The sequence below is a fragment of the Hippichthys cyanospilos genome, chromosome 18 (genome assembly GCF_059441005.1).
Source record: "Hippichthys cyanospilos isolate Australia breed blue-spotted pipefish chromosome 18, RoL_Hcya_1.0, whole genome shotgun sequence".
Lineage (NCBI taxonomy): Eukaryota > Metazoa > Chordata > Actinopteri > Syngnathiformes > Syngnathidae > Hippichthys > Hippichthys cyanospilos.
The window spans coordinates 2,260,320-2,274,059 of NC_142386.1; the positions used below are offsets into that span (position 1 = coordinate 2,260,320).

General features: G+C 43.6%; 1 protein-coding gene across 5 annotated transcripts; it reads left to right on the forward strand.

The window, feature by feature from the left end:
- Nucleotides 1–72: 72 nt before the first annotated feature.
- LOC148408411 (tripartite motif-containing protein 3-like) lies at nt 73–13,738 on the forward strand. 5 transcript variants are annotated; one of them, XM_088439982.1, is made up of 18 exons: nt 73–397; nt 637–1,075; nt 5,613–5,805; nt 6,029–6,158; nt 6,658–6,768; nt 6,849–7,000; nt 7,165–7,447; nt 7,572–7,670; nt 7,745–7,897; nt 8,193–8,309; nt 8,370–8,574; nt 9,317–9,420; nt 9,487–9,654; nt 9,728–9,896; nt 10,763–10,807; nt 11,850–11,920; nt 11,990–12,130; nt 13,023–13,738. In XM_088439982.1, the coding sequence occupies exons 3-18, from the start codon at nt 5,669–5,671 to the stop codon at nt 13,173–13,175; spliced, it is 2,238 nt and encodes a 745-aa protein (XP_088296108.1). In that variant the 5' UTR covers nt 73–397; nt 637–1,075; nt 5,613–5,668; the 3' UTR covers nt 13,176–13,738. The 5 variants fall into 5 exon arrangements, with proteins under 5 accessions (XP_088296108.1, XP_088296109.1, XP_088296106.1 ...); XM_088439983.1 differs by having other exon boundaries at nt 7,165–7,195; nt 7,268–7,447; nt 8,193–8,574; XM_088439980.1 differs by having other exon boundaries at nt 74–397; nt 8,193–8,574; nt 10,766–10,807.
- Nucleotides 13,739–13,740: the final 2 nt, after the last annotated feature.

Here is a 13,740-nt window from a genome sequence, read left to right on the forward strand (position 1 = left end):
TCGCGGGCTCTTCCTGGCGAACCGGAAGTCCACTCGGGACAAGAGATTCTCGTTCAAGAAGTAAATAGGCGATTATTCGGCCGTGCTCGTAAATAGTGAGCTAACCATTTTGTCCTGTTCATATGTGTTGCGAGCATAAAGTGGGCAGATGAGGCTTTTGGGAAGCAGCGAACCACTTGGACGAAAGAAGAAGTTAACGATAGCGGCGTGCGTGAAACTGGTGTTTGGAGCATGAGGGGAAGCAGGTCATAGAAAGGACCAATGGATGAAATCATTAGGATGACGAGTAACAAAATAAATACATAACAAAATCCATCTTATTCAAAATTCATACTTTGAAACCCTAATGCAAGTTTGGATCTTTTGAGTATCTGTACAGTAACGCCTTATTTAAAAGGTAATTCTTTTTCAACTACTTAATGAATTTTTAGCTCATGACATTTGCTTTTCTTTTAAATGAATATAATGACGTTTAATGCATTTTTATTTAATTAATGTAATGTTCCATATATTTTGTTTTTATATATTTGTTCTCCTATACAAAGAGGGAAATATAACCAAAAAAAGCACAATTCTTTTTTTTGTCTTGATCATGTATTTAGTGGCATTGATTCAAATTTCCCTCTTTTCTTAAAGGCAGCTACGAGAAGTTAACCGGCAAGCTGTCTGGGACGGATGCAGTCACCATGGCAACAGGCACATCATTACAGAGTGTCTCCTTCCGGAGAACATTAGGAATTCCAAAAACAACAACAAAAAAAAAGCAATTCTTTGTTGCCATCTCTCCTCTAGTCTGCGCACTTCCTCCTCCATTGGTGCTGCCCGTCCCCGCCCAATCGCCTTCCAGCCAATCAGCTGATTCGCTTCCTCTCTCTTCAAATCGTTGAAGACACGGACACGCACGCACACACGCACGCTGACTACCAAGACTCCTAACACGCCTGTTTTCCTTTTGGCGGCTTGGGAATGAGCTGGTGTTTGCTGGACGGGCGGTTGTCGCCCCCCGCGGAGGAGGAGGAGGAGGAGGAGGCGAGACAGCTGCTGAGACGTGCGTTCAGAAGTCCTGCATCTACCTGTAAGTCCTGCGTCCATCCTTGGTGCGTGCCTGAGTGATGCTGCCCTCACATTACCTCCTTTGATAAAGAATTGATTGTGTAAACGTACGCATGATGGCCGTCACCTTGTCGTTGAAAGTTGGGGGGTGCAAGCGGAGAGCGGAATGTCCAGCTGGCACGGCAGGAATGTGGAGCAGCATGGCAAAGAAGGCTGGGGGTGGGGGCCAGGTGGTAGAGTCAAGATGAAGTCACCTAAAGTCTGAATGGGACTTTTTTGAGGGAGTGTCTAGTTTGGCGATGGCAATTTCAGACAGTTGTGCTCCTCGTCAACTCTTTCAGTGCCACGGGCGAGAATTTTCATCAGGAAAAATACTTAGGTTGTGTGCCGGTGACAAGACTACAACGACATGTTTTGTTTTGTTTTTTATCAATGAATGGATGGATGACTCCCGCGGCCCTCTTTAATATCAAGCCAAACGAGCACTGTAGTATGTAGTTATCGATATACACACAAACTGTTATTTTGCCGACAAAAACACATTTTCAACAAAGAGAAGGGATGTCAAAGACATTCTGACGCGGTCAAAAATCCTAATCACAAAATATGTCATCTGGATCTGATCTGGTTTCTACATTTGGGACCAATGTACATAACGCGCCAAATCATATTAAGATGTTTGTCAAATTCATCTGATGTGTGTATCTCAGTATTTTACATCAAATAACAGCAAGTTTAATGCGAATCTGATCTGGTTTCTACCATTGGGAGCAATGTAAACATTACGTGCCAAATTTCATTCAGACAGTTTGTCCTATCCGTTTTATGTGTGTTTCACAGTAATGTACGTTTTGTCGGCTTTTCGTTCAGGGTCAGAATCCCTTCCGGATTAAAAGGCAACGGCATGTAAAGTCATCTTCATTTCACTGGCGCCGGATTTTCGACTCTGCTTCACTGACCTTCATTGTCCCAACACACAATGACTAATAAATCCACCTTCTCCGAAATAAACGGACACTTGAAGCCACTCTTACGCAATGCGCACGTGACTCCCGTGCGTAATATTCACACTGCGAGAGGGGGTGGGGATGAGGGGGGGGGGGGGGGGGGGGGGGGGCATGGTTGCACGCCGCAGGGTTGAGCTGCCCATCCTGAAATAATTTGTTCCTTTAAATATCCCAGCGCAACGTGACGTCATTTATATGAAGATCTCCGTCGCCAACGTGCACTCGCGGGTTACGTAACGCTCAGCTGGAAGGAGCTGGGAAATTTCATGTTGCCAAGCAAAACAAAATCAGGGGCTTCTTTAGACCTTTTTTGTAGGTCTGATCCTGATTTCACTTAGTTCGCAGATGTTGAAGTCCAGTCCTAGAGGGTTGGTATCCTGAATGTTCTTGAAGCCTCTCTTTCAAACCCACCTGATTCAAATCATTTTGAAGCTCCTGCAGAGCTTTGTAATAAGCTTATCATTTGAATCAGCCATGTTAGGGTAAGAAAATCAGAAAACATGCAGGATACCGGCCCTCCAGGACTGGAATTCCACACCTGTGATTAGTTGCTGATTCTAAAATAGCTGCTTCCACCAAAATGGCAGACTTCTTTTTTATATTTCGGGATGGCATTTTACGATTTTCTTGGTTTCGGTTTTCTCACCGGGGCTTTGAAATTTTATATATATATATATCATATAATATATGATATTATATCATATCATATTCCTCCAGCCTCGTATTCTCTCCCGCCAGCCGAGAGTTAAATTTTCTCCGGCCAGCCAACCCGGATTAAAGTTGTTCGGTGATGCAAGCTCCCCGTGCTTCTCGGCCAATCACAGCGCTCGACATGAGTGCAATGTGTGTGTGTGTTTGTGTGGGAGGGGTGAGCGAAGTGGGGAGGGGGTTAAGAGAGCGGTCCAGAGGGTAGGAAGTTGTGGCCGGGATGTCGGCTCATATTTTGTTACCCGGATTCAACTAGAACCCTCCAAGAATGACGCACTTCACACAACTCACTGGAGGTATGTGTGTGTACTGTTTGTGTGCGTGTGTGTGTGTGTGTGTGTGTGTGTGTGTGCGAGTGTCAGTTCCAGTCAGATGATGCTTTCACTTCTATCAGTATTTATTATTTAGTCATTGTTTTTCAGTCTCGGGGCAGGAAAACAGGAAGAAGGAAGCAGGAAACAGTAGGATACGTTTTCCTGCTGTCAGTTGTGTGTGTGTTGTATGTAAGTTGTGTGGCTCACGACAAATGTTTCAAAAATGTCTTAATGGTGCATTTGTGAAAACTGGGAAATGTGAAATGTTAGACAAGTAAGAGCTCATTGTGGTGCCGAATTGGGGCAAATTGATGTAAGCCAACTTTTTCAACAGTAGCAGCACCAACCAAAAGGATATGTTTCTTTTTTTTTTTTCTTCACTGTAATGCTGAAAGCTCCTGAGTGTTATTTTTCCATTTTCCAGCGATGTTTAACGCACCATAAGCTCATTACAACTGCTGATTTTGTGGTGCCATTTGGTCATCTGACAACATGACATACTTAGCAACTAGTTTAGCTTAGCATAGCACAATGGTTCTCAACCTTTTTTCAATGATGTACTCCCTGTGATTTTTTTCTTCTTCACGCAAGTGCGATTTAACAGCGCAAAGAAATAAACTTCATTTTAGTAGTAAGTTCCTTCATGTTCCAATTAATTTGCTCTTTATTTGAAAAGGAAACTGTATTGTACAAACTAGTTTTGATGTTGTGAAACGTCTCCCTCCAAGCAAACTTATTTTAGCAAGCCGCCTGGTCTTCCTGCTGTTGCGTGCAACTAAAATTAGACCAACGCAATCACACACCGATGCTGTGTGTGTGTGTGTGTGTGTGTGTGTGTGTTGGATGTGTGACGTGTCAACAAACTACACTGTTTGAAAAAAAAGCATTACTCAGCTTTTTTTTTTTTTTTTTTTAACTGATTCCTGAGTTGTCCCTTGATTAGGTTTTGGACCACTTTAGTTCTTGATTGATTGCATTAATTTGGATTGATTTAGGATTAATTTAGGATTGTTTTTGAGACGTTCTTGACTATTTTCTCACTTGCTTTTTGATTTCTTAATTTGGCTGTTGATTTGATTTTTTTTTTAACTTGTTTTTTGGATCTTGGTTCTTGACATCGATTTTTTTTTTAATGAAACATTTTTTAAATCTTTATTCTTAAGTGGATTCTTTGTTGGTACTTGACTTATATTTTCTCAACTATTTCAATGTGATTCTAGATTAGTTTTTGACTTTTTCCCCACTTGGTTATAGACAATATAGTTTTTTATGTTTTTTTTGTTAGATTTTTTTTTTTGCTTTTATTTTACTATTAAATATCTTGTTCATATGGTTTTGGACTAGTTAGATGTGATTGTTGACTTTAATATTGATGTTTCTTTTTTGTTGTTTTTTTTCCCCCTACTTTTTACCCTTAGTTGGTCGTTGTTTGAGATAGATTTTGAATGCTTAAATGTGTTATGTGACCTTTTTATTTGTCAAGTTAAATGTGGTTCTTAACTTGACATTTTGGTTGGATTGGAGTTTTTATTTGCCCTATTATTACAGTTTTTTTTCTTTCTTTACCTAGAATGGTTCACTTTTCTTTTTGGCTTGCTCTTGACTTATTGCTGAACTGTATTTTTTTGATTCAAGGTGTTTTGTTTTTGTTTTTGTTTTGTTTTTTATTTTACAGTATTTGCTCGGATTTAGATTGGACTTTTGGCAGTGTTTTTGGTCGTAAACTTTTTGTATATTAGACTTTTAGTACCTTTTTGACAGTGTCATACTCAAATTCTGTAACGGAACAAATTCGAAATAAAGGGGTCTCACTCAACTGTAGGTGAATTCGGCATGTGACGATTGATGGCCACCATTGGTCACTCCCATTGCGCATGCTTGTGTGTCAAGTCACAGCAGGTGGCCGTGAAATCCAGCAGCGACAGATGTGCACATATTTTGGATTAGATGTTGTACCAAAAAAAGTCTCTGTGCGGTGCAGGAATTGAAATTGACTGGTTGTTGACCTGGTTTTTGATGGGTTTGGTTCTTGTCTTGCTTTTGGGACTTGGTTGGTTTTAATCTCGAATTTTGACTTATTTTTTAACTTGGTCCTTGGTTTATTTTTGATTAGTGCTGGACTTGATTTTTTTTTTTATGTATTTTTTTAGAACAGTCCTTAAATAGCGGGATGCCCTACGCAAGTGATGCCGTTAATCATTAATGTGATTTAGAAGAAAAAAAATGCATGTTTCATAGGCTTTTTCTTAATTCTTGAATCATTCTTTTAATATTTTTGTGCTTTACTCTTGAGCTCTTGAGTTGTTTTTGGCCAGCTCCATTTTTTAAACCGTTTTTGACTTTGGATTTTTTCACTTTAGTTTGTTTAAATGTTCAGTGACTGTGACGATTCCACATTGCCTTTTTTTTGGCATGCCTCCTGATTTCATTTTTGCCGTATTAGCCTCCTTTTTTTCTCCCTAAGTGAGGATTTAGTTTGTTTTCTTGCCGGTGTTTCCAAAACAGCTTGAAATATTCCCCCTTGTTTCAGGTTTGGAGGCGTCCCGGCCGGCGCCCGCGAGCGCCTGAGCCCTCCGGCCGGCGGCCATGGAGAAGCGCGAGTCCGGCGGAACGGCCAGTCCCGTGGTACGTCAGATCGACAAGCAGTTTTTGGTGTGCAGCATTTGTCTGGACCACTATCGCAACCCCAAAGTTCTACCCTGTCTGCACACATTCTGCGAAAGGTAACATGGGTCTTAATCTTGTTTGGTTTTCTATTTTGTTATTGTTAAACTCTTTTCATGGTATTTTTGTTTATAGTGTTTGTTTTTTGTTTTTTTTTAACAGTTCCTTGTGAGAGTTTGTCGCATGAGATCCAGCCTATTCATTTGTGTCCACTGTCACATCCATTTTTTCAACAAAGTTCTCAAGCTCCTTGTCTGTCCGTCTTTTCTCGCGTCTGCCCAGCTGCCTGCAGAACTACATTCCGCCGGAATCTCTGACGCTGTCGTGCCCGGTATGTCGTCAGACGTCCATCCTGCCGGAAAAAGGCGTGTGCGCCCTGCAGAACAACTTCTTCATCACCAATCTGATGGAGGTTTGTCTTTCAACAGCACCGTTTATTTCGGGGAGGCTTTGTAAGTTTGAGGGATTGTCGCTTCATCGCCCAGAATAGCGGCTTGACACCGGACCCCTACGCTTGACTCAAAGGCAGGCAACGTGCCGACAGACGGCGTGCAATAGCGGGTTCGCGCTATGCATTGTGGGACTTGCAGTAGGCGAAAGGCTTCGATCCAAGAGCTACTAAATGCTGCAGGAAAGCTTTTATTTGCTGCTGCGTGGAAGCGTTTTACTTCATGCAACGCCTAACATTATATCAGCATATTTCTGTCTGCGAGATCTATAGAATTGAACGGTTGTTAACGCTTTTGTTTTGTTTTTTCCTCCAGAAATGAAAATTCTTTGAGCAAATATTCTTGTAGCAATATTTCATTTCATTCAGGTTGTAAGACTGATTAAAACGGCCAGATAAATGTCCACGCCTCCTTGATCCCTTAAAAGGTGAAAGTCAAGAAAAACGATCCATTTGTCTTCAGGTCCTCCAACGAGAACCCGAGTGTTCGAGACCCGAGGCTTGCAGCGTCCTGGAGTCGGTCAGCGCGGCGGCGGCGGGGAAACCGCTCAGCTGCCCCATCCATGAGGGAAAGGTGGGTCAGGGTTCGTTGTTGATCGTAAGCCCTGACCAACCAATCGGGAGACAGGTGCCTGGAGGAATTTGTTTTTGTAGGTGATGGAGTTCTACTGCGAATCATGCGAGACGGCAATGTGTCTGGAATGCACGGAAGGAGAGCACCGCGAACACGTCACCGTGCCGCTGCGTGACGTTGTACAGCAGCACAAGGCAACGCTCAAGACCCAGCTGGACACCATCCACAGCAGGTGACCCATATCGCCGTTTCCGAATCTTACTTTGTTGTTTAGTTGACATTTGCCATTAAAATTGCATGCAAACGAGTAACTTGTAAACGATGCAGTCTGCAGACTGCTAGCTTCAAATGTACCGTGAAAGCAATAACAACATGGTCCTATGGCGCCCCCCTCAGGTTGCCCCAGCTCACGGCAGCCATCGAGCTGGTGAGCGAGATCTCCCGTCAGCTGAGCGAGCGCAAGAACCAGGCGGTGGACGAGATAATCAGCACCTTCCAGGAGCTGGAGCGGGCCTTGGAGCAACGCAAGACGGCGCTGGTGGCCGACCTGGAGAACATCTGCGGCGCCAAGCAGAAGGTTCTCCAGGCCCAGCTGGCCGCCCTCCTCCAAGGCAGGGATCATATCCAGAGCAGCTGCAGCTTCACCGAGCAAGCGCTGGAGCACGGCAGCGCCGCAGAGGTGATCGCCACCCCCGCGCGCGTGCATAAATGTCAAAAGAGAGCGCCAAAGTACTTCTATTGACTAAGACTTGACAAGATTTCTTCTTCAAAAGAAAAAAAAAACTCTGTTGTATTGTGTTCAGGTTCTGCTGGTCCAAAAGCAAATGAGCGAGCGCGTGACGGCGCTGGCGAGACACGACTTCCCGGAGAAACCGCATCAGAACGCGCACCTGGATTGTCAGGTAGGCCTTCAAGGACGCCGCTTGCCATGTTCCCGGCTGAAATCGACAGCCGACTTGAACCTTTTGGACCTCAGGTGGAAACTGAAGGCCTGCGTCGGTCCATCCAGAATCTGGGTGTTCTGCTGACCACCTCCGCCGTGGGACACACCTCAGTGGCCACGGGCGAGGGGCTACGCCACGCCGCCACCGGCCGCCACCACACCATAACCGTCACCACCAAAGACAAGGTTAGGATACGGAGTTTGCATTATTTTTTTCAACCTTACTACAAATTTGGATCAATCAAACACCACGAGAGGAGAGGTCCTGGGCTGAGAGGGAGCTTCACAGGAAATGCATTAAAATCACATTATAACAGGTCACGAAAATTATGGTATATTTATAGTCATAGAATTTGACGTCAATATTGTCCTTAGTGTGACAGGCCTCTTAGTTTTACAACCAAATGTTACATTTGCAGTTTGACATTTGAAAAAAAAAAAAAAAAAATGCACATTTTGACAAGTCTTTGTTCTTCCCCAGGACGGCGAGCTAGTAAGGACCGGCAACGCGCTTTTGAAAGCCGAGATCACGTGGGCGGCGGACGGCAGCCGCGCCGCCGAAGCGGAAGTGACGGATAACAAGAACGGAACCTACGAGGTGGGCTACACGCTGCGCGGCGAGGGCGAGTACGCCTTGGCGCTCAGCCTGTACGGGCAGCCCGTGCGCGGCAGCCCCTTCCGCCTGCGCGCCCTCAAGCCCTGCGACGTGCCGCCCTCGCCCGACGACGTTAAACGCCGCGTCAAGTCGCCTGCCGCCGCCGCAGGACACGTTCGTCAGAAGGCGCTCCGCCGGCCGGCCGGCATGCACGCCGCCGCCAAGAAGAAGGACAACCCAATCGAGGACGAGCTCATCTACAGAGTCGGTCAGGCCGCCCGCGCATACCATAAACGCTCCAAAAAAAAAACACCTGCTGAATGACATCACACGGGAAGCACTTTGCATGACCTCAAACTAAACTTGAGTAAACTTACATGCTCAAAACAATCCGAAAATAAATCTTATTGCCGTGTACTTACGCGTACAAATAAAACAACCGAAAAAGGTACTACATTCATATCGTCAACTGTTACATTTAATATGATTCATTTAAAGGGTTAAAGGTGTTTATTATTCTTGACATGATATATTATGGTTATTATGCTTTAATGTCATTCTAATATGGCTTTGTTCTTGTTTTTGATGCATTTTTACCATTTAATAATATTCATTTAAAAGGTTTAGGAACATTTTCAGGGGCTTGGAATGGATTAGGCTATATACATGTAAAAAGCGGCTCTACTTACAAAAGATTCCCGTTACAAAATTACTTCCGGAACGAATTAATTTCATAAGTAGAAGTACCACTGTACTAATACTGGCTTAACCTATTTTCCACTGCAAAGTCAGTTGCACAGGAATCCATTCATAGTTTTGTCGTTTTGATTCTACGCGAATAATGTCTTCGTTTTACACTCAAGTATTTTAAATCCAATTCAACTCACCTTTAGGCTAAATGCTAAAAGCGGCTTTTGTTTTTTCCCACATAATGTCATTGTCATGTCTTGTATTTGGGGAATTACGGCATTTCAATGACTTTTCTTGTGGTATTTGCGGGGCGGCTCCAGGCTCGCGCGGCCGCGAACGAGGCGAGTTCAGCAACCTGCAGGGCATCTCGGCGTCCGCCAACGGCCGGGTGGTGGTGGCCGACAGCAACAATCAGTGCATCCAGGTGCTCCCGACTCGCCTTCATCCTCCCCTTCCTCTTCATCCTCACGCCCAGGCCTTCGGCGCGCAGGTCTTCTCCAACGACGGGCAATTCAAAATGCGCTTCGGCGTCCGCGGCCGCTCGCCGGGACAACTGCAGCGGCCCACCGGCGTCGGCGTGGACTCCAACGGCGACATCGTCGTGGCCGATTACGACAATCGCTGGGTCAGCATCTTCTCCGCCGAGGGAAAGTTTAAGGTGAGGTGCGAGGAAGCCGTCGCCCCCGCGGCGGCGCGGGCGGCCGTTTCCAAAGTTGCCGCTCGTCGCCCAGAACAAGATCGGCTCGGGGCGCCTGATGGGTCCGAAGGGCGTGGCCGTGGACAAGAACGGACACATCATCGCGGTGGACAACAAGGCCTGCTGCGTCTTCGTCTTCCAGGCCAACGGCAAGCTGGTCACCAAGTTCGGAGGACGCGGCGTCTCCGACAGGCAGTTTGCAGGTCCAAACGCTAGCGACGTCAAGCAATACATTCAAGAAAGAAAGTTCACCAAATGAGCACCGACAACATCATTTGTTAAAAACATCAATTGGACATTTACAAATGATTATGTAACGACGCTTTTTTCATTTCGTTACAGAAGTCGTTTTAAAAATCCTTCAAAATCGTCTAGATGTTGTTTGTAAATATTAAAATACGATGAAATACAACCATTTCCTGAAAAACGTTTTTCACGTCAAAGCAATAATTAAGAATTCGAGTGAAGAAAAATACATTAAAAAAATAGTCGTGCATTTACAAAAAAAATATTTCTGTGGAAATACACGCACAATATTTATCGTTTCCTTATTTAACACTGAAAAATGTATCTAAATTTGTAAAAAAAAAAAAAAAAATTAAGGTCAGAACTGCATGTTCCAATATTCGTCTATTATAAAGAGAATTCATCGAACGTGAAAAAGACTTCATCTTGCGAACAAAGAACTATTATCTAGAGAAAAAATACATGTAAAAAAAATCACAATTGCATTTAAAATCTGTTAACTTGACTAAAGTAGACGTAAAACTTGTATCATTACGCAAAAACTCATCACAGCTGAAAGAGAAAGTTCGTACGTAAAAAAACAAAAAAGTCAGAAGAAAAGAAGACGAAGCTACCCAAAAATAAAACCTGCCAAATAAATAAAAATTCAAATGTTTTTTTGCGACAGGAATCAAGACTTCTCGATTTATTGACGTATGAATTCATGAATGATGCAACTGACGTCATAGAAAGATGCGCTGCTAACGCTGTGGTGGTTTGTCCGTTTGTCTTGTGTTTTCTTTTGTGTTCGTTTGTGTCGTCGCACTTTTGTTTTCCACTTCAGCAGACAAACTGCTTCCGAACGTAAATAAGTCAGGCTCGGTGTTCAGTAAGTACTTTTGTCGTCTCGTTTGCACTTCCGCGTGATCTTCAGTGTGTGCTACTGCAAACTAACCGCTAGGGGGGGCGCGTTAACCCCACGCTTACCAGCGAGTTTCCACCAAGCAATCGCCAGAAAAAAAACAAAAACAAAACTAAACCAAACAATAAAAACGTATTTAATTATTTTGGATTTGCTTCGGGACTCACTTGTGGCGTCTTTGTGCCAAGGGCTTATTTAGAAGTATGTGGAGTACGTTTGGTAGCGCAAGACACAATTGAAACGTGGCAATGGATTTTAATTCACTGTTTCAAGGTGTTTTGAGGTTGAGGCTAACGAACCATTTTTACCAAATTTCACCCGTTGACGTGTTAAACTTCCTCAGATACAAAAGCGTTCAAATGTCAGATGATGTCCTCGCCTGCTATTGGAATTTACTTTCTAGTAATCGTTGAACTATTCCTGAAAATTATGGGTCGATATTTTTTTGCTAAGGTACTTTTTCTCACACTCACAATTGTGTAGTTTTGTCAATATATTGTATCGATCGTTTTAAAGAGAATCAAGTCTAGGATTAGAACATATCAATACCTGTTTTCGTTTTCAGCCCTTGTACGTTTTTTGTCCAATCTTTGATCTTTACACCAAAGGAATTTCACATCAAAGGGAAAGCATTGAAATAAGACACTGGGAAGCTGAAATTTTACCCGTGTGGTGACATCATGTCAAAGTTTGAAACGGTACAACCAATTTATCGCAGCTCCGGCAGTGTGCCATCCCTTGGCTAAACGTGACCAAAAAATGGTCAAAATACCGCACGGGGGTTCAAAATGTAAGCTTGGGTTGGTGCAAACGCAGCACAAATTTTCCAAGTCATTCAACGGAAATAGTAATGCTAGAAAAAAATCAAAAGGTCAAAAGCGGAATCCTTTGGCGGGAGCGTGGCGCTTGGTGGAAAGCCCATTTGCGTGACGTTTTACTAAGCCAATCAGAGCGGGCGGCGGTGGAAGCTTGGGCTCCAGCTGGTCTGTGCGCTCGCCTTCTCCGGCAGGTCCTCACTTCGTGGCCGTCAACAACAGAAACGAAATCGTCGTCACCGACTTCCACAACCACTCGGTCAAGGTACGGGTCGCCCCGTCTCCGTTGGAGGTCGGCCCCTTTCCCGCCGACCGGACTCGCCGCTCTGTGCAGGTGTACAGCGCCGACGGCGAGTTCCTTTTCAAGTTCGGTTCTCACGGGGAGGGCAACGGGCAGTTCAACGCGCCCACCGGCGTCGCCGTGGACGCCAACGGCAACATCATCGTTGCCGACTGGGGGAACAGCAGGATACAGGTCACGCAAAGCTCGCCGCGAATTTCACAGCAACTTAGGACAAAAAAAAAACCTGGTCGTATTTACTGCATTTGCTTGTGATGCATTTATCACTTATCGATATGCCGGCTTGCCCGCAAACCAGACAAGAGTTTTTTTGCGTTGATGTTTACTGTGCCCGTCCACTTTTCATCTTCGCTCGTTTCGTCCACGCTTGCCAGCAGCAATTTACACCACAGAACTAACAAACATCAAATTGACACTAGCTATGGCTAAAATTGTACATATTCACATCAAAACATACCACTTTAGGCTGTTGCGTTTGACGGTGGCATTGTTAGCACGTTGTTAGCTCTTTAGCAATGACATCACACAGGAAGCACTTTGCATGACCCCAAACTAAACCAAAGTAAACATACGTGCGCAAAACAATCCCAAAAATAAATAGTAAATAATGATAAAATAGAGGCTCTAATTATGAAAGACTCACGTTACAAAATGACTTCTGGAACTAATTAATTTTGTAGGTCAATCAAGGTGAGCCTGTACTTTCACCTTGATTTTGAAAAAAAAAAAAAAAAAAGACCAACAAAAGGCCAGTTCCATGGAAACAGTCAGGAAAATGATCTTTGAAAAGTCGATTTGAATATGTGTTCAATTCTGTTAGTTTTATGCAAAAAAATTATAACAAAAAAGCTGGAGAGTTATAACCAAAAAAAAATTGATTCGAATTACTTCCGGTAAAAACAAAATTAATGTTTAAAAAGATGCACTAATGTAAGGGATGGAAATAATTTGAAGCAAAATAGCAAAAAAAAAAAAAGTCACATTTTGAAGCAATTTGTAAAATGTCAGTGATATGAAAACATTTTACACGTTAAAAAACAAGTACTTTTGTTTTGTTTGCGCTCAGGTTTTCGACAGCACGGGCTCCTTCCTGTCGTACATCAACACGTCGGGCGACCCGCTTTACGGCCCCCAAGGCCTGGCGCTGACTTCGGACGGGCACGTGGCCGTGGCCGACTCGGGAAACCACTGTTTCAAGGTCTACCGATACCTGCAGTAGCTACGCGTCGCCCGCCACCAATTTTCCTCTTTTCTCCTCCTGTATGTTAGTCGCATCCGCACTAAATAAATCCCACACATCAACCCTTGGCATTACATCACCCTAAAAAACATTTTACAATAATTAAGTTCACGTAGTAAAAATACAAGCAAAAACGTGATGAGTCAGATCCAAATATCTGCGGGAACAATTCTAATATTTTAGAATCCATTTAATGCTTGACGTTTTGTTTTTTTCATGATCCAAAGATGAAGAAAAGCCCTTAAACTTTATGTACATACCCCATGTTATTGTTATGCTAATTGAGGTGGAATTTAGCTTGCGTGGAGTATTTTTACCGTTTCGATGAAAGCAAATTCCTTCTGCCAAAACATTGACTGCGCCGACACTGTGTATCATATCTTAGAGAGTAATATTGAACTTGTAAGCCTATGAATGATAATGTGAATAATAACGTGAATAATGATCCTTTTGTGCGCACTTCCGGGTTTGTGTGTGAGTCAAACCACAGCTGACACCGAACGCGACAAAATAAAGTCTCGTTGTAAATATTCAAAACAAAAGT